We start from the raw sequence: 23,107 nt of genomic DNA, 5'->3' as shown, positions 1-23,107 counted from the left end.
CTATGACACTCCACTTTGTAACATTCCAAGCCATGCCACTTACTCCACGTCACTTTACTCTACTCTACGCCCCTTACACACACATTCAAGGTACTTCACAACTCAGGCCCCACCTACTTGAATAGTCGCATCTCCTTCCACCAACCATCCAGACACCTCTGCTCTGCAAAACTCTAACTCGCCAACATCCCATGGATATACAGAACCAGATCAGGAGGATGAGCTCTCTCTTATATTGCTTCTAAAGCATGGGACGACCGCCCTCTCTACATCAGAGCCTCATGGTATACATCCTTTACAACGCAACTTTTACCACGCAGTGCCTTTACGACGCAACTTTTACAACGCAAACTATTACAACGCATTGCGCTGGGGGCGCTCTAGGATAGGGAATAGGTTTAATGTACTATCCAACACCTTCCCTACTATCCACGGGGACTGGAGTTGGAATAGTAAATTAAACTATTCACTATCCAGCGCCTACAAGCACTATGCGTTGTAAAGGTATGCGTTGTAAAACTTGTGATGTAAAGGTAGGCGTTGTAAAAGTATGCGTTGTAACGTCATGCATCCGAGCCTCATCCTGTCTTCTTCAATTCCACAAAATGCTAAAAACCTGACTTTTCAATTCATCAACCTACCATAGTTGGAGCTCAGCACACACACAGATACCTACTTAGCACCAAGATACTCTTGCAGGTGACAGAGCACTTTACAAATGCACATAACATAACATACACCCCTCCACTCTGCGCCCCTCTAGTCTACAACATTCTATTCCACTCTACGGCACTTTATGCCCCTTCACTCTATGACACTTAGCTCCACTCCACTCTACACCCCTCTACTCTATGCTTCTCTATGACACTTCATAGAGTGGAGAAGTGTGGCTCAGGGGTTAGAGGCGGCAGACCCGGAAGCTGAGATCGGTCCTCGACCAGGGTTCAATTCCCCGCCTCGGCGGGTCTTGGGCTAAAAATTCCACGGACTCGATAATTCTCGCCCCGGTGCCTCCTCGACTCACGGGTTCACACTCTGCGACTCTGGGCAATAGCTTGCTTAATCTCCACAACGGCCCCTCGCGGTGGGATGCCTGACTTTCACCTTGTGGACACCCTGCCGGGGTTTCTCACAGGGGAATACCAGGACGGGTTCCCTAAGCAAGCGCCAGGATGCCCTTTGGGTGACAGGTTTGCGCTATATAAGTACACCTACATACATACATACACTCCAGGCCACTCTTTAACACTCTGGTACACTCTACTATACCCTACTGTACACCACTGTTGGCTACTCTATGCTACTTCAAACCACTCTACTCTACTCTCCACCGCTCTATGCCACTGCACGCCACTCTATCCCACTTTACACCGCTCTATGCCACTGCACGCCACTCTATCCCACTTTACACCACTCCATGCCACTCTATTCACTCAACACTACTCTACTCTACTCCATGATACTCCACTTTACTCCACTCTAGGACACTCTATGCCACTCTACATCTCTCCATTCTATGACCCTTCACCAATCCACTGTACGACACTCCATGACACTCTATGCCAATACATTGTACGCCACTCTATGCCACTCAACTTTACTCCACTCTACGACACTATACTCCACTCTATGCTATGCCACTCCAGTCTACTCTATCCCATTAAATGCCACTCCACTCTACAACAGTTCACTCTACTGCGCACTACTCCACTCCAGTCTATGACACTCTGATCCACTCTACACCATGGCACCCCACTGTACGACTTTCCACTCTACATCCCTTTATTGTATGTTCCTCCACTCTACTGCACTCTGCTCTACAACACTTCAAACCACCCTGCTTTACCCCACTCTCCTCATGACACTGTATTATCCTTGACTTCGCTCTACAGCACTCCACTCTATGACTCTCTACTCTACGCCACAACACTCCACTCTACTCCACAATACTCGACCCTATGCCACAACACTACTCTCTATGACACTCCAGTCTATGCCACTCTACTCTATACCACTCTACTCCACAACACTCTACTCCACTGTGTGCCACAGCACAACACTATGCTTCACTCTACACAACTCCCTCTACTCCACTGTACTTTACCCCACTTTACGCCATTCCACTCTAATCCACTGCACCACTCTACACCACTGCACTCTATGCCACCCCAATCTATGACACTCTATGCCACTCCACTCTACAACACCTTACTCGACTTTACTCCACTGTATGCCCTCCACTGTATGCCCCCCACTCTATGCCACTCTATTCCACTCCACACCGCTCCACTCTACTCTACAGCACTCTATTCCTCAACACTCCACTCTTCTCCACTCAACTCCACTCTCTGACACTCATAACATTTATGCTGTTGAAGGGGGAGCTGAAATTAAAGCGAGTAGCCTCCACGGCTTGCCCCCTTCTTGCCCCAGAGGCCAGGACTGTTGCGGTGTGAGATAGGAGGCCCGAGAACGAGAGGCCCTGTTGCGCTGGCTCATCCCAGGCGGGTACCGCTGCGGTGAGAGCGGTTCCCTTGGGAGGCTGGCAAACTTCTGTGAACTTTCAAGCTAATGGAGGGGGCGCTGAACCTTCTGTGATGTGCCTGCACGGAGGACCGAACTAGTAATGCAGAGGCCAAGAACATACCGGTGAGTGCGGCTGGAGGCCCATGACCAGTGGACATACGTTTTCCTCCTCCCCATACCCCCGTGCTGTGATGATTGAGACAACTTGGGGTGATACAAGTAGAGACTGGTCTACTGCGGGCCAACCATGCCAAACTCACTAAGCGAGAGGATGAGGCAGAATCCTTCCAGACTACATTGAGAGCTGCGATGTCAGAGGGCCCCAATATTCAGCTCTTCCTGGAGAACTGGCAGACGACTACTGTCCTAGATGCCCAGATCTCAACATTTTTCCCCATTAGGAGGGCACATGAGATCCCCGGTCTTATCCTCTGACCCCTAACCCTCCCCCCTCCCAGGAGCTCCGCCACGCCGGGTGATAGCACGCCTGTTGAATTACAAGGATAGGGATTTTCTGCTTGAAATGTTCTGGACTAAGGACCTACAACGGCAACAATATCATGGCGTACCCGGACTAAATGAAGGAGTTTTCGAAACGCTGTCACAGCTTTGGGATGGTTAAGGCACCGCTAAAATCTCTTGGTTTATTATATGTGCTGCTTTTTCCAGCCAGGCGCATCGTGGTGGACTCACTTCGTCCTCTCTCTGGAGGAAGCCTGGTCATGGCTGTCATCCAAGAGAGTTCAAGACCAGCCGGAAGTGAATGGTGAGGATCTGCTGGGCTGGACCGATTGGAGGTCCAGCGTCATTGCCCACCCTGGCTGCGGTCCAGCCCCATTGAGGAACAGGCTGCCAAGGAACGAGTGCTGTTGGTGGCAGAGGATTCCCTCCATTGCACCAACAGATTCCAGGTCCCGACCCAGGAAACAGACCAGGAATCAGTGCTGCGAGCCCCCAGCTCAGTGACTTCTGAGGGAGAGACTACTATTGCGTCAAAGCAATCGCCTCAGAGGGAGATGCCAGATGTGTGACGTTACTTTGCTGGTGAGTGCAGGGGGACACAGGTGGGGGTGATTGTGTCGCTTGGACTTTGTGGAATGATGCACGTTAGTATCCAAGCCAAGGGTGTGGGAGTTGTTGTTTTGTTATAGGTTCAGATTTATGTTCAGACAAGGTGGGCAGCAGTGCGGGAGGGTGGTGGTGTGGTGGGTGATGTGGAAAGTATCACTACAAGTTCCAGGACCTGGGGACTCCTTACGTATCCATGGCTACAACATATAACATACTGAACTGGAACATCAAAGTCATGGTGACTCTGGTGCTCCAGCATTCATTGCCGTGAGACGCCAGATGAGCCATTGCGTTCTGTTGCCCTGATTTCTCAGACGCCGCCAACACCACGCGAGCAGTCCTACTTAGAACCGCGATCAGCACTCGATCAAAATTACTTCGAAGTGCCGCCAGCCACGCATTCCTGCCTGGCTTCCTTCGCTGTACCCATCAACAACCCTGTCCTGATGAGGATCCCGACTAAAGGGGATCGAAACGCCGTCGACCACACAGCCTGAATCATATGACGCATCCCGCGCTTAAAGCTCCCACAAGGAATAATTGTTCTTCCAAGTGACTGTAACTTGTGTTGTGGAGTTTTACCTGATGTATATACTTTGTTTAATGCGTCGTCTATGCTGTTTTTAAAGCACTTGCACACTCACCTCACTAAACTGTATATAGCACCTTGCACCAAGTGCCACCGGGTTGTTATAAGATCTGATCTTTACAGTGCTGTTCCTAACTGTAATTTCATATGAAAGAAAAATTTGTTTTCTTGGTGAATAATACCACTTTTTCCTAAATCATTTGACTCCTTGTTTCTGTTCTTTGTAATGCCCATGGCATACACAATTGAAACTGTCTCTACGTGATACCAGTTGGGAATTGTTTTTGTCTACAGCACAGGGTGTATGCGCATCTTAGGCATACATACATGTTGCCTAAATCCAGGAGACTCACCTTACTAATGCTGAACTTGAAAAGGTATCCAGATCCTCGAGTGGGCAGGTCTTTGGCTCCGAGTGTTACATTAACAGGCAGTGGCAGAGGGGGATGCCATGTCCCATGACATGCAATTAAGAGGGAGAGTAGGAGCTGCCACACTAATGGACACTTATATCCTAAAATTCAGTGACAAACTAGAAATCCCCACGTAGTGTGTATGTTTATTTGAAGGCCTGAGACGACTGCCTGCCGCGACTGTAGTGTCTGTTGGGAGACTACTCGGGTTAGCGTGCCCCATCCCGCTCGATGGGAAGTCGATGGACAGGATGCTACACGTCTCGCGGGCTAGCCATCCCCTCCGCAGAAGTCCTTCCTTTATATGTAATGTTTTTCTAAATTCCCTTTACTATTATTGGGTTGCCACTTCCGAGTTATTTGCAGTTTTGTTTAAATAGTAGTATTGTATGTTTTTCTTTTTTAGCAGCACCTCGATTGATTGGGACGCTACTGGCCATTCATCCTACTGTATCACTGGACTGACGACTATATCTATATACAAATGCCAGTATGACTTCTATGTAGCTCGCTGTTAATTGTCATGTTGCTGTTACCATTGTGAACTCAAGTGCTAGTATATCTATGCGATAATATGTGGACAATTGTTGAAATGTGTGAAATGCCAATAAAGACATATTTAAAAAGAAATTATGATGAGACTGGCACCGTTTGTAAGGATATTGCCATAATCAATACAGGAGGCCTTGTGATCAAGTGTCTCATGGAAGAGAGTCCATCTGCTTCACTGGAAAGGACTTCATAGCGATGTTTTGCAAGGAGCGGTTATGGATGGGGAACCACCAGCAGGTCTCTTCTTTCCAAATCCATCACTTATTTTTCAGTGAAGATCTACACAGCAGCAAAGGGACAACATCGACATGACTAAGAGAAGAATGTCAACAAAGATCTCAGAGGGACTGAGAGAAGAAGTGCCAGCCTTTCCAATAAACTTTAGATGTATACAATATATTTTCTTATTGGCCTTTTTTTTAAATAAAGGTAAAATCAAAGACAATTTTTTCTTGATTTTTTATTCTTCTGAAGGCGTATACCTCTTAGGAGAGGGGCTACCGTTCTTGGAAGTTACGCAAATTTTGAGACAGACTTCTCAATAGCTCCCCTACAAATGTAGCAAATGTGACCTGTATTCAAGCATAAATGAATATGTTGTGGGGATCTTGAAACCCAAGATTTGTAGTGTTTAAAAGGTTAGGTTTTTAGGAGGTTCATCTAAAATGCGGCTCGAGCCAGCAGCAGAGGCTTAGCTGCCTAGGAAAGCCTCGTAAAAAAACAGAAAGTTAAAAAGATTTTCAGTAACAAAAAATGTTTTTAGTTTTAAAAAGAGAAAGACCTCCATTGCTGACTGGCTCACTCGATATACGCTGAAAAAAAACATGGATAGGCTCCTTAGTTGAACCTTAGGATCCAAGCCAAAAGGAGGTGAACGAAGCACTTTAATTTAATTGATTTGTATAATACTATGGGAATAATATTGTCATGTTTCCAGCCTAACAACAGGGAATTTATGAAAGATCCCGTCCTGGAGACAGAAATGTGTTCTGCTAGAATAATACATCTCACTGACATTTCGCACATTATTTCATTCACATGCTGAAACACCGCCTCACTCACATGCTGACTCAGTGAACTCACTCACTCACTCACTCACTAACTCACTCACTCACTTACTCACCCACTCACTCACTCACTCACTGTATCATGCACTGTCACACACAGGCTGTCACCGTTTCTTGCTCACTCACACTTATTCTTACACTCACTTGTCGTGCTCACTCTCACACTCACACTAACACTCTTGTTCACACATTTTCACTCTTGCAGTCTCTCTCAAACGTTTGCTCCCACACATGCTCTCTCTCACACACATACACACTCAACCCCACATATGCATAGAACATTCGAGAACGTTTTATACATATCCTCAACTGTTGGCGGCGGGTGGTGGTGGGGGGGGGGGCTTGCTTCCGTATCTTAGGTGCCATCGCATCTTTGACCCTCCAAGTAGGCGCACAGATCCCACCTGAAGCTGAAACGTTGAAGCTGGAGCGTGTGAGTGCGTACATCACGTGTCCCTGCAACATGTGGGCCACGCGAGTGCACTACCCAGCCTCCATTTTCCAGCTACCTCGAGTAGCCTCTTGCGCTTTCACACAAGTTGGGAAAGGGTTTGGTGACAAGCTGATTAGCCCCTTGCCACGGGCACTGCAGGGCTGATGCTCAAAATGCCCATGTTCATTTTATGGGATGACACATAGCCCGCCATCAGAGGGACGGCCCTGAGGTGTGACCGGCCCCTGAAGCCAGGGCTGTGCTCTCATCAGCCCTTGACAATCTGCCTGATGCCTGGTGACTGGTGCAGACGCCATTCATGCACAAGCCATGACACAGATTTCCCTGCCCCAGAATTACCAGCCACGGTTGTCAATGTTTTAAATAATATTATTATTATCAATAATAATATTAATAATAATAATGATAATATATATAGGATGATTGTTCACTATTTCTTTAGCTTGGAAAAAGAGGCAAAAAACAGGGAGGGTGAAACCCTGATGCCATTATGAGCGAGCTGTCCCTGGATTGCAGTCTGTCATGTGAATAGCTCCCTGCCTAACCTCACCTTCTCCTCATCAAGCTTTAATTTGTCTCATCTTTCTGAACCTACTCCCCAAATTCTTAAATGGATTTAATCCTCCCTTAATCTCTCATAGGGCCTCGAGAGGAGTGCCCCAGGTTTTGGGTTAGGATCCTGCAGCCGGTAATTGCTGATACCACTGAAAATGGTAATTACAGAGAGCAGGACTCCCACTATGGTTACAGGAAAAAAGGCCTGTGTGTCAGACCTATTTTCAGCTGACTCCAACAGTCCAGTCTTGTCAAAGTTTTCTATCAGGGACCAGTGTTAACCTCGTACTAAGGGAGGGGCGAGATCATCGTTAGTCAGGAGTGGGTGCCTGATTCGGGGCAAGCATCTTGGGAGGAAACTGGGAAACGTCATAGGTTCATGACTTCCCCCTTCACATTTTCCCAGGATTTCCTCCTGCTCACGAGTTTGATCCGAGGCATGAGGGATGATCATGAAATGCCTAGTTTGCCCACCATTTTCCACGATTTACTTCATTCTGCACGTGTTACCTTTGGAAAGTCAAGCATACAATGGGATACAAACGAAGTGCAATAGTACCTGAGGCCCTGGCTCACCAGTGGTAAAGACGAGCAGCCATCTTGGTTACTGTCCAGTACCCTGCCTCGCTATCCTGACAAAACAGATTATGCATACTTACGCGCATCCACAAATTCACTTACCTTCCCCCACCCCCCATTACCACTCAATACATCACCTTCATTGCATTGTTAAACAGCTGTCCGACAGCCTGGAAGCAGCCCGTTGCCTTCTGTCTTGCCGAGAGCCACTCCAGTGACCTGGAAAGCAGTTGCTCATTGATAAAGATGAGTGATTTGGCCCTTGCGAAGGACTTCAGAACAAAAGCTGTGAGCCTGTAAGAATTCAAACAAGTAGAAAAAAAGACTTTCACACATTGTTCAGATGAGTTTGAGTGAAAGGTGTGGGTGAGTGCAAATCCAATGGCAAAACACACAAGATATTTTGGATAAGACATTTATCAGTACTTAATTTGTAAACGAATAAGTGCCAGGGCCCTGTGCAGGAGGCCCCTGAAGCTTGCCCCACCCATTGCCACTGCCAGCACTGCCATTGGCAGTACTAACACAACTACTAACCATCACACTCCTACAAGTGAGAAAATTCAGACTATTGCAGGCCTTCAAAGCGATAAGAATGACTTAAGTGATAGTCATTTTTAATGTGTGAAGAAATTAATAAACAACTGGTGTTGTCCTCATCTCTAATCTAGACAAACAGCGCCACTATGTGGCACACCCTCATAAGTGCAGGTGTTGACAAGCACCGGAAACCATAAATTCAAATTAGAACTGATTTAAATCCAACGAATAAACCTGCTTTATGGTATAATCTCAGCACATCTTATTTGTTCTGCTTTTCTTTCCAAAATGCCAGGTGTAGCAAAAGCGAAGTCACGCACACAAACGTACTTTGCGACTCAGGACTGCAGTTGACAACTTCAGGCCCTCGATATCCCAGGAGTGAATAGAGGAACTTCTCTGAGTGTAACACAGGAGCCTGCTCAATGGTTAACACGAGCAAAAGATAAGGCCTAGTGGCACCTACAGCATATTAAAGTAATTAACGGCCATGGGGTCATGGTAGCCAATCTCTGATTGATTTCAATCCCTTAATACATCCCTTCAGAGTTCATCATTTCTTAACTGTTTTCCAGCTCATCACTGGCATTTTAATCTTACATCTCTCGTTCCTGGCTACCATAACAGTTTGTTACAGGGGTCTTGTGCCACTAAAGGAGGTAATTATCAAATAAATAGGGTGCTGTCTCATAGCTGCCAAGGTTGCAGATTGCTCATATGTGACACTTTCATAATTTCAGTGCAATTATGAGTGACATTCAACGACTATGAGTGACACTTTCTTGCGAGCAAAATTAAGCAATGAAGACGAGGGAAACAAATATTAGACATTACATGTATTTTTTTTAATGTACTGCTTCTGGAGACATTTGCCATCTTGGTATCGTAGATAAAAAAGGCAAGGCATATATCATAACACTGGGCCGCCCTAGCATCCTTGAAGATATCACAATGTTTTTGCATTATTATTATTTTTTTGCTGCTGCTCTATAGTTTTGGCATAGCAAATCGGTTGAAAAGACTTTGCCAAAGTTCGCATCTTTCGGAGTTTAATACACTGAGTACCATTATATTGGTACTCAAAATATATCGATCTGTAATACAGAAAACTGTACTTATAAACATGCTTTTCTGTTTTGAGCGAGAATTCCGGAGACATCCCAATGTGCACAAGTAGTTGGGACAAAAACATTGCATCCTAGTTAAAGGGCTGGAGCATCAAAAGTCTAATTTATTTAACTGGGGCTGAAAAGGCAGGGTACAGCTAGAGATCGCGTAATGCATGCGAGTAAATGAGCTGCCAAGTAATGCCATGTCACGTGATACCCCCGGCCCCGGCCAAGTCTGGCCTTTACCTAACAACCCTTTAGGACTTGCAAGCTCAGGTCGCACAAGCAATACATGTGGGCCGCCCGGGTAAATAAACAGAGTTTACGAGGGAGAGTAAAACTACAAGTCCCAGAATGCAATTCAAAGTGGCGTTAACTGAAAGCACGACTGGTCTATATGTCAGATCGTGGTGGCAGTTATGTTGTCCCCAATTCTAGGTTTGCTTGTTATCTAGAACTCTAATTGTGGGGGTTGCAAGGACCATCATTAAAGAACCAACTGCCGCACAGCACAGGTGAGATGTGGTGCAACATTACGAGAGGGACTTTCAGCCACTGGCTCCACGTATGCGAGGCACTATGGATCCATACTCATAGCAAGGAAAACTACAGACCACTGCGTGCTTAGTACTGCTTCTGTCTGTCTTTAATAAATGCAAGGTCTAATTTCACATTTCAAACTATGCTGTGGCAAAGCAGACAGGTTACAAAATTCCCACATTTTGTTGCTAGGCAAACACAGTCCTAGATCTGGTAGCCAAGCAACACTACCATTGCAGATTGTGAGAAAGTGGTTTCATATTTACTGCAGGCCTTTGAACAAACACCTGGAAAGGCGGTTTGGACTTTGCATTCTTAATGGCCTGTTGTCTTCCTGTAAAGTTTGGGTGTATTCCAGCCCCCCTCTCCTTCCTCTACTTCCAGAGCCACTGGTACCGGGGGAAAATATAAACAGCATATTTTCGTTAGCAGCTCTGCCTCTTAACATGAAGAGCGCTGAAAAGAGGAGCGTTTCCCTTGTAAGAAAGGGTTCATGTTCAAGGGGAAATTCCAACCCCACGCCGGTACCTCGGCGGCCGCTGGAGCCCACTGTGTAGCAACTACTGCGCCTTCTGAACCGGAGTCTGATCATGCCCGGGGTGGGGGGCCGCCGCCGGCAGCGCACCGTCCTTGCACGTTTGCCGAGGGAGTGCACTGAGACGTTGGAGAGGCAAAGGAGTCTGAGGAATCGACAGCCGGCCCGTAAACTAAATCATTTTGGCTCCCCTCGCAAGTAAGTGTAACATTTGAAACTGTGTCACCGTGTTAATCACCTGCAAATATACCGGCACTACTCTTGACTTGTTAATGGGTTCAAACTGACGTAGAGCTGGGAAAAAAAAGGGACAGGCCTTGTGTTTATTGCTTATTCCCCAGCAGCGTGTATTATGGCTTCTATTTTCTACTTTACCAACCCTCTAAATGAGAGCTAGGCAGTAACATTAGGCTTTATAATATTGCTTGTGGTTCGACCCTTTTATTCTGGGATCTCCAATACACTTTATCTGGGCTTTCCTTTTGGCTACCATATTTTCTATCCTTTTTTAACTGATTATTTTACTTGTTTTGATATATTTCTTAATCATAATCTATTGCAATGCATTCAATGATCTTTTGTCACATATTCAAATTTTGATGTTCTGTACTGTAAGCACTTGCACTTTTACGGTCATAACACATTTAATGTATCATTGCAATGTATCCATTTTTGCAATTCTGCACTGTAAGTGATAGAGCGCGCGAGGCCACCCGACCAATAGTTTTCGCCGTTTCCGGCTTCAGGGCCCATATACTTTTCAAATCACCATATACATCAATCAGGTGACTTCACGAGCTCTACCAATTTGGTGTGTGTGTGTTCCCTGCTACCAATTCTCAGTGCACCCGACTTACCATCCACCGATGCGGGTGCCTAATGACCACAATGAATCAGGGAGCTAGCTGTAAAGAAAAGCAGCAAAATACAAACCCAACCAATAACATTCAAATACTGTGTAAATGACCACGGACAACTGGAAGTTTTAAAATGTTTATCTAAAGTTCAATATTTTCTTGCATGAGATACAGTAAAATAAGGCAATCAATAACCAAGAAAATGTAAATCACATATGCATAAAGAAATAATGGCAGAGTAATCATCAACGTACTAATAAAATGTAACGAGAAAAGATACTTATACAAGTCAGTATTATCTAAAACAGTGATAGACTAAGTGTGTGTGATTATAGAAGAACTTATAATGAATAACACGCTTCACTCAAGGTGAAAGGGCCTTTGATCAACCTAGGCAATGAAGTTCTAGACCATATCAGGAAATGACACACTGCTATGCAAAATATAATTTCTAACAAATGAGAAGACATAGGAATCACTTTGCAAAGATTTAAATGACTTTCAATATTTGCGGAAAGGCATGGAAAATATCACATATGCAATGTTGAACTTTATTGAAGCAAAAGTTAGAAATTCAGAAGGTGCAAGAATTTCAAGAGATTTCAGAGCAGTATTTACCTAGAAAGGTGTGGAAACCAAACCCTGGCCACGGGTCAGTTAAAGACAGGAAACCCTCAAGGAAGGATACCCTCAAAGGACAGCAGGTGCAGAATGGACACCCAGGACAGGACAGGATACCCTCGGAATAAGAATCAGGACAGGACCTCAGGACAGGACAGCAAACCCTCAGGACAGGACCCTCTTCAGGACAGGACCGGAACCCACAGTTAGGAAGCAACGCCTGCGCTCCACCCGCTCTGCAGATATCGATCAAGACCCCGATTGGGTCAGCGAACTCCCAGCTAAGTGCCTTGTCTGCACTTTAAGGTTCAGTAAAACCTTAGTCTATGGTCAAATTCGGACAGAGTGCACTGCAGCGCTCTGTATCTTCAGTCACCTATTGAGTGCGTTGGGTCAGTGACAGGTCAGCTAAACCAGACAAGTCGGACGGTTCACTAGGTGAACCCAGGGTAGATATACAGTTTTGGGACAGTGTACCACCCCCCAATGTTGCAAAGTGTCAGAATCCCTCAATTTCGATTGGTCCTAAGGTAGGATTTGGGTAACACACCAATCACAATATGCGATTTGAAGCCTTCATTTACATATTTTGGTACCGCCTAGCATGTTTGGGGTTCCCATGAGCTAACAGTAGCGCATCAATACAATGTAACATATAAGAAGCCACATTCGCTGTTCTCGCAGGGCAGAGGTGACTTTCTCAGGAGCATCTCGCCCATCACTGCCAGCTGGCTATGTTCCATTAGCCAAGGTCCCTCGTGCTGCCGAATGTCGCACAGGCGCAGAAGGGACCTCCAATATGGCTCTCCTCTCACTCAGACCCCCATTGCCCGCGGTACATGAAAAGTAAGCGAAAACAAATTAATACATAATAATGTCATTATGAAAACACATCACAGGGTTTGTACTTTTAACTCATCATCAAGAAATAAACTTATGCAATTTAAATGTTAGCTATATTGACACGATCACAAGAGCAGTGGCACGAGCAGTACCACATGATAAGCACAGCTATGAATTACGCATGCGCATAACTTTCCCTCCACTTCTGCAGACGCGTCAGGACACGTGAGTGTGGCTGACGCATGCGCAGTAACTAAAATACAAGCGGCGGCCATTTTTAGAGGACATGGATTAATTTCATTAGAAATACACATAGGCAAGCGTCTTAAACTTTACTCAATCTTAATATAAACGTTAGTAAAACATACACGGGTTACCTTATTACACATAAATGAGGTTCTTGATTTCGGCAAGCCGCAAAATATGCGAAGCTTTGCTTCATCAATCCCCTCTTTGATGATATTTACTATCATCACAACTTATAATGGAACCAGATGCCAACTTTCTTTCACACTTTATAAAGTTCTATTTCTTCCAACAATCGCTCTAACTTTTCTCTTTCAGTTTTAGCAGGGTGAGAAGTCTTCACCTTTTTGTATATCTGATCATTCACTTCCTCTAATTCAATCTCATCCACACTTCGTTTCACCCCTCTTGCATTAACCTCGTGCTTTCTGGTGCGCTTGCGGTATTTACAGCATAAGAAAATGGAAAGTATAATAAAACCTATAATACCAATTGGCATCAGAATTTTGAATAATAAGCTTTTACCTATGCCAGCAAGCCAATGACCTACATTTGAAAGACCATCTACCAGTCTCTTCCAGGCACTATCAACCTCGAGTGGTTTGAGTTCCTTTGCCAAATTAGTAATGTTTCTCACATATCTTTTGATCTGTACACTTTTGTCCGGAATATAAGTGCAACAATGTTGCGCCTTCAACATCCGGCAGACTCCGCCCTCTTTCGCTAATAAGGTGTCAAGAGCAAGTCGATTTTGTAAAACCATTGATCTGATCGCAACCATTTCGGTATTGACCAGCAGAAATCCATGAGCTGTTTCAGTAGACAGCACATCTACTATAGTAGACAATTTGCAAATTCTGTGAGTGTTCAGAACCACTCCCACTCCAGGTATCAGTGCACTGAAAATACTACCCATAATTTCACCTATACTTTCTCTTTTACTACGCACTAAGCCATTAGTATCTCCATTGCTTCCAGCTTTTCCATTCACATGGTATATTTTCGGGAAAACAATGCCAAAGTAGCAGCTTCCATACCAGTGATCCGGCAATTTGAAATAAGCCTTGTCCCCACAAATATAATAAATTCCAGGAAACACAGGCTCTGACCCATTTTTGAAACCCCAACCTCCAATTACCTTGTAATTATGTTCGCATTCACTGGAACCAATGAAAACATTATTATAATAGCTAGTCTTCTCGCGGTGAAGACATAGCTTGCCTTTCTTTTCAAAATCCAGCAACAGAGCAGGACCCGCTCCACCAGATGAGGTGCCTTCCATGTTTTCTGCCCACTTTGGCTTTTTCTGACTTTCGTCATTAGCCTTCTTCTGAATTTTAATTCTCCTTTTCTCTGCCATGTTCAGGAACATCTTTTCCTGCTCACGCAAAGAACAAGTCAAGTTATCTCTGTGTGCATCTGCTATGTCAATGTTCCCTATAGTCAGAAAGTAGTCTCCCATATATCTTATGGTGTCAGTTTTGGTATGTACAGGATTCAAGTTCCCACGTATAGGCAGTTCAGAAAAGATCACGTCATTGTTAGAGTAATAATACTGTAACGGTCCCCTTTTGTAAAATAAACTAGCTAAAATGCTACAGGAAATTCCATAAGTTAATGGCAGATGATGGTATGTCACGCCTTCAGCCACAGAGGTAGGTAGCTTCATGCAGACATAGCAATCTTCAATTTCCATAGTCTCTACATAGTGTATTAACAAGTTTGCGAAAACATTCAAATGTGTCCTGTTCTTCATGCCATGATAATGTAGTCCTTTCTCATCTGATGCTTCTAAGTCTCGTTTAGTTTGTCTCAATGCTCTCTCATGTCTTTCTACACTCTGTGTTGTCAGCTCCTCACTGTCAGTATTTACAACTTCAGTAGGGACAATGTTAGTATCTTTACTTACAGCAAAGGGAATGAAAATTGTTAATCCTATCCAGATAACTATCAGTACTACTACACTACATATACACACCTTGCAACACGTTTTAAAACAGCTGCAACTAGGACTACCATTCACTGTTGAATCAGACATTTTAGCTCAGTAGGAGTGTTCTCACCCCTCCCTTTTTACTTTTTTACACAACTAGCTTACTTTGTGCAAATTCACGGTGGTTCGTCTTCTTCTTCAGCTGAGTACTCTGGGACAGGTTCTCCGTCGCTCACGTCAGTTATATCAAGATCTTCAAGTTCTTCCAAAACCAGTGTCCATTCAGGAGACTTGTACTTTTTGTTTTGTCTTTTTATTCGCTCACTCCTTCTTTTGGAAGAGTCTTCTTCTTGCTCTGCTATCCGAGCACTTCTTCTTGCCTCTGCACGTTTTTCTTCCACTGTCTTTATCCTAAGTCTCAATCTTTTTACAAACCTAGGCTCAAGGTTGTTTCTTTTCTTTAGTCTCTTAGTCGGTACTTGGACTTCACTTTCTTTTCTTCTTCTCTTGTTCTCTTTATCTTGTGGTAATTCTTCTTCACTTTCTTCTCCTACTTCCCTTATCTGACTAGTTCCAGGGCTAGCATCGAATTCTTCTGCCTGGTTGCAAATCTGGCCTTGTTCAGGAATATTTTGTTTTTGGCTTTCAATTGTCTCTGTTTCTGTTTCTGTTTCCTGAACCCGTTTTTCTAACCCTATCTGATCCTGTTCAAGCACTTCGATCTCTTGATTTTCTTCTGCTCGAACTATTACTCTATGTCTAGTCTGTCCCTTATCCACATCAGGAGTTAATGGAGGAGTATCGAACACTTGTTCTGTATCCTGCACTTGTTCAGTATCAGGTACTTGTTCAGTCTCAGGTACTTGCTCAGTATCGGATATTTGTTCAGTCTTATTCACTGGATCTGTATCAATCACGTGCTCTGTCCCTGTCTGACCTTCTCCTTCCTCAGTTTTGATTTGAATCTCAAGTGGCTGAGGTTCTTCGCCTGTGCCTTGCTTTTCCTGACTAGTCCACTCTCTACCTTCACTAAGTCGTTCTCTTGTTCTGATAGGATCTTCGGTCAGATCAATCATCGGTATCCATTCTTCTGGCCATATGCTTGGCAGCTCGTCTTCAGCTACTTCTGGCTCAGTTTCCTGGACCTCTTCAGCAGGCTGGTTTCTTGGCAGTTCGCAGTCAACTACTCCTGGGCCAACGTCTGCTGTTCCTGCAACTTGACTGGTGCTGGGCTGCTCGTTGTCAGTTGCTACTGGTCTGGCTTCTTCAGGGTCCTCTGCTGGTTGCCCTGGTTCTTCAAATCCTTTGTCTGGCAATACCTTCTGGGTGTGTCCGGCGTGGATCCACTGGGGAACACCTGCGACTTTCACTGCAGTGGTTGTCACCAGGATTACTTGGCGCTTCTTTCCCCACCTGGGTGCCAGACAGCTTGATCGAGTGTGCTTCTTTATTTTAACCCAGTCTCCTGGAACCAAGTTGTGGAGAGGAGTCGTTGGATTAAGGATGCCGTCGTCTCCAATCTGGCGAGAGATAGAACGCACTTGGTCACCCAATCTTCTGCAGTATTCAAGCACCAAATCATCAGTAATACTCAACAGTTTGCTTCCTGGCACCCATGCTTGTCTCATCACTCTTCCCATAATGATTTCATGGGGACTTAGGCCTGTCTTGCGGTCTGGAACACTTCTCAGTCCCATCAGGACCAGGGGCAGGGCCTTCACCCAGTTCATGCCAGTAGCATCTGTCAGCTTTGCTAGTCTGTTTTTGATAGTTCCATTTACTTGTTCCACTATTCCAGAAGCCTCTGGGTGGTATGCACAATGGAGTTTCTGCCTTATTCCAAAGGCCTTACACAGTTCAGCCATTATTTCATTGTGGAAATGTCCACCCTGGTCTGATTCAATAATGTATGGTATGCCGAACCTAGGTATCAGTTCTTTTAGTAAACACTTCGCTACTGTCAGTGCGTCACTCTTGGGAGTAGGGTAAGCTTCTACCCATTTTGAAAATACGCACACAATGACAAGGACATATCGTTTCCCTTCACAACGGGGCATGGTGATGAAATCAACCTGTATTCTTATAAAGGGACCCCCTGACCTCCCAATCTTGCTCAGTTCAACCATTGTCCTCTTGCCTGGGTTCATCTGTTGACATGACAGGCACCTCTGGCAGAGGGACTCTGCTACCTTCCTGAATTTCTTGCTGTACCAAGTCTGTTGAAATACCAGAATCATGGCATCCCTACCAATGTGTGATCCTTCATGTATTAATCTTGCCATTGTGCCAAGCAAGTGTCGGGGTAACACAGGCATACCAGTTGGGCCCAAAATCACACCATCCACACGCCTCGGTCTACACCCATCCTCCTTCCATTTCTCTCTTTCTTGCCAAGGAGCCGACTCCTGCCATTCTCTCACCTCATCCCATGTAGGCACTTCCTCAAACACCTGAAGCTGGCAGCTGGTTCCTGGCCCCCCTCGTTTTGGATTTATAATATATCGATCTTTGGCACACCATTGAGCCACTCGATCAGCATAATCGTTTCCCAGTGATACTCTGTCCATGCTCCTTTGATGAGCAGCACATTTTACCACTGCCAGTTCTTTGGGCAACTGGATGGCCTCTAAAAGGTCATGAACAACCTTTGCATTCCGAATGGGAGTACCTGAGGAAGTCATGAATTCCCTCTGCATCCATAATTGGCCAAAGTCATGCACAACGCCATAACAGTACTGACTGTCAGTATACACTGTTATGCGTAAGTCCTTCCCAATTTTGCAAGCCATTATCAGGGCTATCAATTCGGCTACTTGTGCAGACTTGATGTGATATAGGTAACCTGCTTGTTCAATTTTTTCAAAAGATACTACTGCATAAGCAGCACTCAAGCCTCCTAATTCATGTCTTAGGCAGGAACCATCCACAAACAGTTCTTTATCATGCTCAGGCAATGGTACTTCTTTTATGTCAGGGCGTGGCTTGGTACTGAACTCTGTCAGATCAATACAATCATGTTCATCATCATCCCCACCTTCCATTTCTGAGGGGTCGGGGAGTAAGGTGGCAGGGTTCAGAATACCGCACCTAACAATGCTCACATTTGCTGCACCCACAAGAATCCTCTCGTATTTAGTCAGCCGACTAGGGGTGAGATACTGTGTTTTAGTTCTGGTCAATAGAATTACCACTCCATGTGAAACATAGACAGTCACAGGATGTCCCATGACAATGGACTCACTCTGTTCCAAACTTGCACAGGTAGCAGCTACTGCTTTCAGACAACCTGGTAACCCAGCAGCTACTGGGTCCAGTGTGGCAGAGAAATAGGCCACAGGCCTCCTGGTTGTGCCATGTTCTTGAGTCAGGACTGACAATGCGCAATTATCGCGAGTGTCACAGAAAAGGGAAAACTCTTTTGAATAATCTGGCATTCCCAACGCAGGGGCTGTACACAGACAGTTTTTCAATCTGGTGAAAGCCATTAGACTTTCATCGTCCCACTGCACAACATCTGGCATTCCTCTCGTGGTCATTTTTATCAAGGGCCTGGCTAAGGCTGCAAATCCCAGAATCCACTGCCTGCAGTACCCTAATACACCCAGGAACATTCTGACTTCCTTTTGCGTACGGGGCAACTGCATCTTTTGAATTATTCTCACTCTTTCTGAAGTGACTTTTCTGACACCCTTTTCTATCTGGTGTCCCAGATATTTCACTGACTTCGCACAGAACTGTAGTTTGTCAGGGGACACTTTATGCCCTTTCTCACACAGGTGATTTAGGAGGGCAATGGTGTCCACTACACAGTCCCTGTGACTTTTAGACGCCAATAGAAGGTCGTCTATGTACTGCACTAATACAGAGTTCCCAGGTAATGTCAAAGTCTCTAGACATTTCTTCAAGATCTGATTAAAGATAGAGGGGCTCTCTGTATACCCTTGAGGGACCCGGTTCCAACAATACACGTGACCCTCGAAGGCAAATGAGAAAAGAAATTTGCTGTCGGGGTGCAGGGGTATCGAAAAGAATGCATGACACAAATCAATCACAGTGAACCACTCAGCATCCCAAGGAATCTGGTACAGAATTACTGCAGGGTTCGGGACAATAGGGCAGCAAGGAACTACAATCTTGTTAACCTTTCTCAGGTCCTGCACTACCCTATACTTGCCACTAGGCTTTTTGATGCCCATAATCGGTGAGTTGCATGGGCTGCTCATCACTTCTTGTATGATGTTTCCTTCCAATAATTTTTGTATCTCCAGAGTGACACCTGCTTTCACTTCAGCATTCATTCGGTAGGGCCTAGTGTTAGGATATACTGCATTGTCCTTGATGGCTATTTGTATGGGGTCCACATCTTTCATCAAACCCACATCTTTTCCAGTGAAATCCCACACTTCTGGCTTTACGGCTTCCTGTAGTTCTTTGGGCAAGTCCTGCAGGGTCAAGCTTTTAAGTTCTGAGTCAGGTCTAAGCAACAATAATTTATAAATGCCGTCTTCATCTGGGGTCTGTATTTCGACACCCTTTGGTGTGCAAAAGATGGTACAGTTCATTTTACACAGCAAATCACGTCCCAGTAAATTTACTGGACTGGTGTCACAGACTACAAATCTATGCATCTGTTTAAAATTTCCAATTGAAATCTCCATTGGTTCGGTAACAGGAGTACTAATCAATTGATTAGATACACCTACTACTTGGATGTTTTCTCCCGAGAGGGGCAGGTTTGGAACGTCCACTGTTCTTACAGTAGAACGGGTAGCGCCAGTGTCCAACAGAAAGGTGACATCATTTCCGTCAACCTTTCCTTCAATATATGGTCCAAACTGGTCTACCGGCAAGGAAGCGCCAAGTACGCACTCCTCGTCCTCCCCTCTCAGGCCCCGTCAGTCCTGATCATTACAAAGGAAGGTATCATTCAGCAGATACTGCGAAGTTGCTGTATTTCTGTTCTCCCCGCTTTCCCAAACCTCTATCTCTTCATTTTCTGCCTGTCTTCCCCTGTATACCTGTTTGGGTGCTCGAGGCACCTGAACTGTTTTTACCTGGGGTTGAGTCTTTCTTGGTCTTTCTTTCTGCGTCTGTGGAATTAAATCAGGAGTTGTCTCATTAACATCGACTAATTGGGGACACTCGTTTCGCCAGTGTCCAATTTCGCCGCACTGATGGCAGGGAAATTTTTTCATAGCCTCTTCCCTGCTAAATTTGGGCCGGGGCTTTCCTCCACCCCCTCCCCCAGGACTTTTGTTCTCAGCATTTTTAACCATGTTACTCAATTGTTTTTCCTGCTGTTCTGCGAGCTTCACCTGAGCCCACATAACCTTCTCCTTAAGGGCCTTTTTCTTTTCTGCCATCTCGTCCTCGCAGTACTTAGCGTACCGCAGGACCTCATCCATTTTCTTAGTATGCCAACAGATTTTATTGTCTTTTATCCACTGACAAATTTCAGGTCTTAAACCATTTACAAACCTGTAAATAAAGTGTGTCATATCCTTCAGGTCGATGTTGTCAATACCACTGTATGTTTTAAATACCTGCAACAACCTCTCATAGAAGGAATGCACTGTCTCGTCCCTTTCCTGTGTTGTTCTATCTATTTTTGTCCAATCAGTTTCCTTGGCGGGCACCTTTTCTTTCAAGTGCTGAATTACCTGCTCATATTTTCGCATGACTTCCTTTGATGGCTCCCCTGTGTCCTTGTCTCTGGGATACTCTTCACTGGGCCAATTTATGTTTATTTTACACTGGGTCCATAAATCTACTGGAACCACAATGTCGAAAAACCCATCCAGGTCTTTCCACAGACATTTCTGTACCTTCACGAACCTTTCCACCTGCCGGTACCAGTCAACTGGTTTCTCTCTTAATTTTGGAAAATCGTTCGTGAAGGACACAATATCCTGCCTAGACCAGGGGACATGCACATATTTCCCTCCTGGAACTTCGCGCATGGGGCATAACTGCTCAGGTTTTTCTACCTCCCTTAAAGCAAACTCGGGAGTCACTTGTCGGGAGCGAACCTCTTCCCTCTTTTTCGCCCACCTGCTTCTCCATTTTTCCACATCTCCCCATTTCTGCAGTACCCCCATTAATTCTTTAATCTGGAGCTTCTTTCCTGCCACATTCAGGTGTTCTATATCCTTGTCTGAGAAGTCTGCTCTGTACGGTTTCTGTAAGGGCTTGGATTTTGAGATATCTACCCCCATACTAACTGCTGTTTCGGTCAGTTTTTCATGGAGCACTCTGGTGTTCCTTGTAAAGCTTTTACATATGAACGACAATTCTTCCTCAGAGTAGGTATTCAATCGATTCAACCCCACATTTCCTGCCATTAATTCTTCTATTTCAACCCTCAGCTTGTAGAGGTCTAAAGGCTTTGTTTGCGGAGTCTGCTTTTCTAATTCACGACTCCAACTCTCAATTTCATCCGGAGTTACCAGAGAGACATTCCTAGTACCTGTTGCTGTCTCTAATTTAATTTCTTTTGCATTAAAAGGATTATACCTCTGCTGTATTCCCTTTCCGGTCTGTTTGTTTGGCAATTCCAAGAATGCAACTTCAGACTCGCACTCACTGGACTGATCATCTATGATGATTGGTTCCTGTCTCGGTGTTGCTATGACTGGGGTCATGACTGGAGTAATCGGATTTCCCTGACCATTTCCGTATAATGGGACCACCGGTCCAATAGTTACTGGAATAGTCAATGCCTCAGGACTGGTATTTATCTGAGAAATTTTCTGAATTATTTCTGTTCTTTGTCTAGCTAGAGCCTCTTGCTCCTTTTCCACTAGTACCCTTCTTAGAGTTGTGTCATGTAATATCTGTGGGGTCAATGGAGGAGTAAAACTCGGGGCAGTAGGCGGAGGAGTAAAACTCGGGGCAGTAGGATGCGTTTCACTTGGTCCTCCACCATAATTTGGTTTCGGGAATAAAGTTCCAGTATTAAAGGACCTGCGCTCTTCCCCATATGGAGGTTGAACAAAAGGCAGTCCTGAATTCGATGGTTTCTCTTCGCTTTCATACAAGGGTCTGGGGAAAAAGGTTTTTGTACGTGAATATTTTTCTTCCTGACTTGCGGGCACTTTGGGATATATATCCCTTGTTTCCGCCAGTTCGGGTTTCTCAGGATAGGGTAATACTTGACCACCCCCTCCCAGTCCCAGGGACCTGTCTTCTTCTTTTAGGAAGGGGCGTCGGGGAACATCTCCTACACTGGCAGGTCGGGTTCCCTCACTGTAAGGTGGCGGACTTCTGGTACAGATGTCATCTATTAGTTCATCATCTGAATCCCCTAGGGCCCCCCAATGCTTACATTTTTCAGTACTTTTCCCCCCCGCTGCAGGGTTATGACATGCCGGCATCATGGGAAACAGACCCTCAACAATCATGCTCTGCCTCCACTGCTTCATCCTTTTATCCCTGGACTCCTGTTTCAGCCTGGGGTACCACTTGGTCAAACCCTTGTCCATTCGGGGTCTTTCTCTTTCAAAAGCCTCAATCTCCCATTCCTCTAATGCCTCATACTGCGTTAGTCTCGGTCTGGGATGCAGTTCATTCATTCGGGTTCTTAAATTAAATAAGATCCTACCATTGAAAGTACCATCTAACGGAAAAGCCAATACTCCGTCATCTTTTGTATATTTCACCCAATTCTCCAGCCACACACAGGTATTGTACCCTCGGTCAAACATCATGAATGAGGCGGGAGTATTGGGTGCTGGGACAAGAACACCTTCCCTTGATTTAATCGGTTTGTCCGTTTTAAAATAATTTTTCACCTTATTTACAAGGGACATTTTTCTCTTGGTTCCGTACATAATATCGTATCTGTTAGCCTTCCACTGATCCCTTTCAAACCCTAGATGCCTTGGATCAGGTCGCGTCTCTGTAGTCCGCGAGTGCCACATACGACTTCTGCACTAACTGTGTTTACAAACCACCTCCAATCAGAATGCGCTTCAGAAAATCGTGCAACCAATGGGTGCGCGACACAAAATAAGCTCTGCCAATGGGTGCGCGGCCCCTTCGTGAGACAGTTCCCACGCTCCGGCGCTCACCCCTCCTT

General features: G+C 45.1%; 1 protein-coding gene across 1 annotated transcript in view; it reads right to left on the bottom strand.

The window, feature by feature from the left end:
* Window positions 1-23,107, bottom strand: part of LOC144818753 (alpha-2-macroglobulin-like) — a 1,363,397-nt gene that overhangs the window by 204,937 nt on the left and 1,135,353 nt on the right. The window contains exon 27 of the mRNA XM_078676468.1: window positions 7,944-8,100. Within this exon, the coding sequence (XP_078532594.1) occupies window positions 7,944-8,100 (157 nt within the window). The remainder of the gene's footprint in view (window positions 1-7,943; window positions 8,101-23,107) is intronic.

Source organism: Lissotriton helveticus, chromosome 2_1 (assembly GCF_964261635.1).
Source record: "Lissotriton helveticus chromosome 2_1, aLisHel1.1, whole genome shotgun sequence".
In the NCBI taxonomy this organism is placed as follows: domain Eukaryota; kingdom Metazoa; phylum Chordata; class Amphibia; order Caudata; family Salamandridae; genus Lissotriton; species Lissotriton helveticus.
The sequence above is the reverse complement of the archived record's forward strand: the minus strand, read 5'-3'. Positions and strand labels throughout refer to the sequence as shown.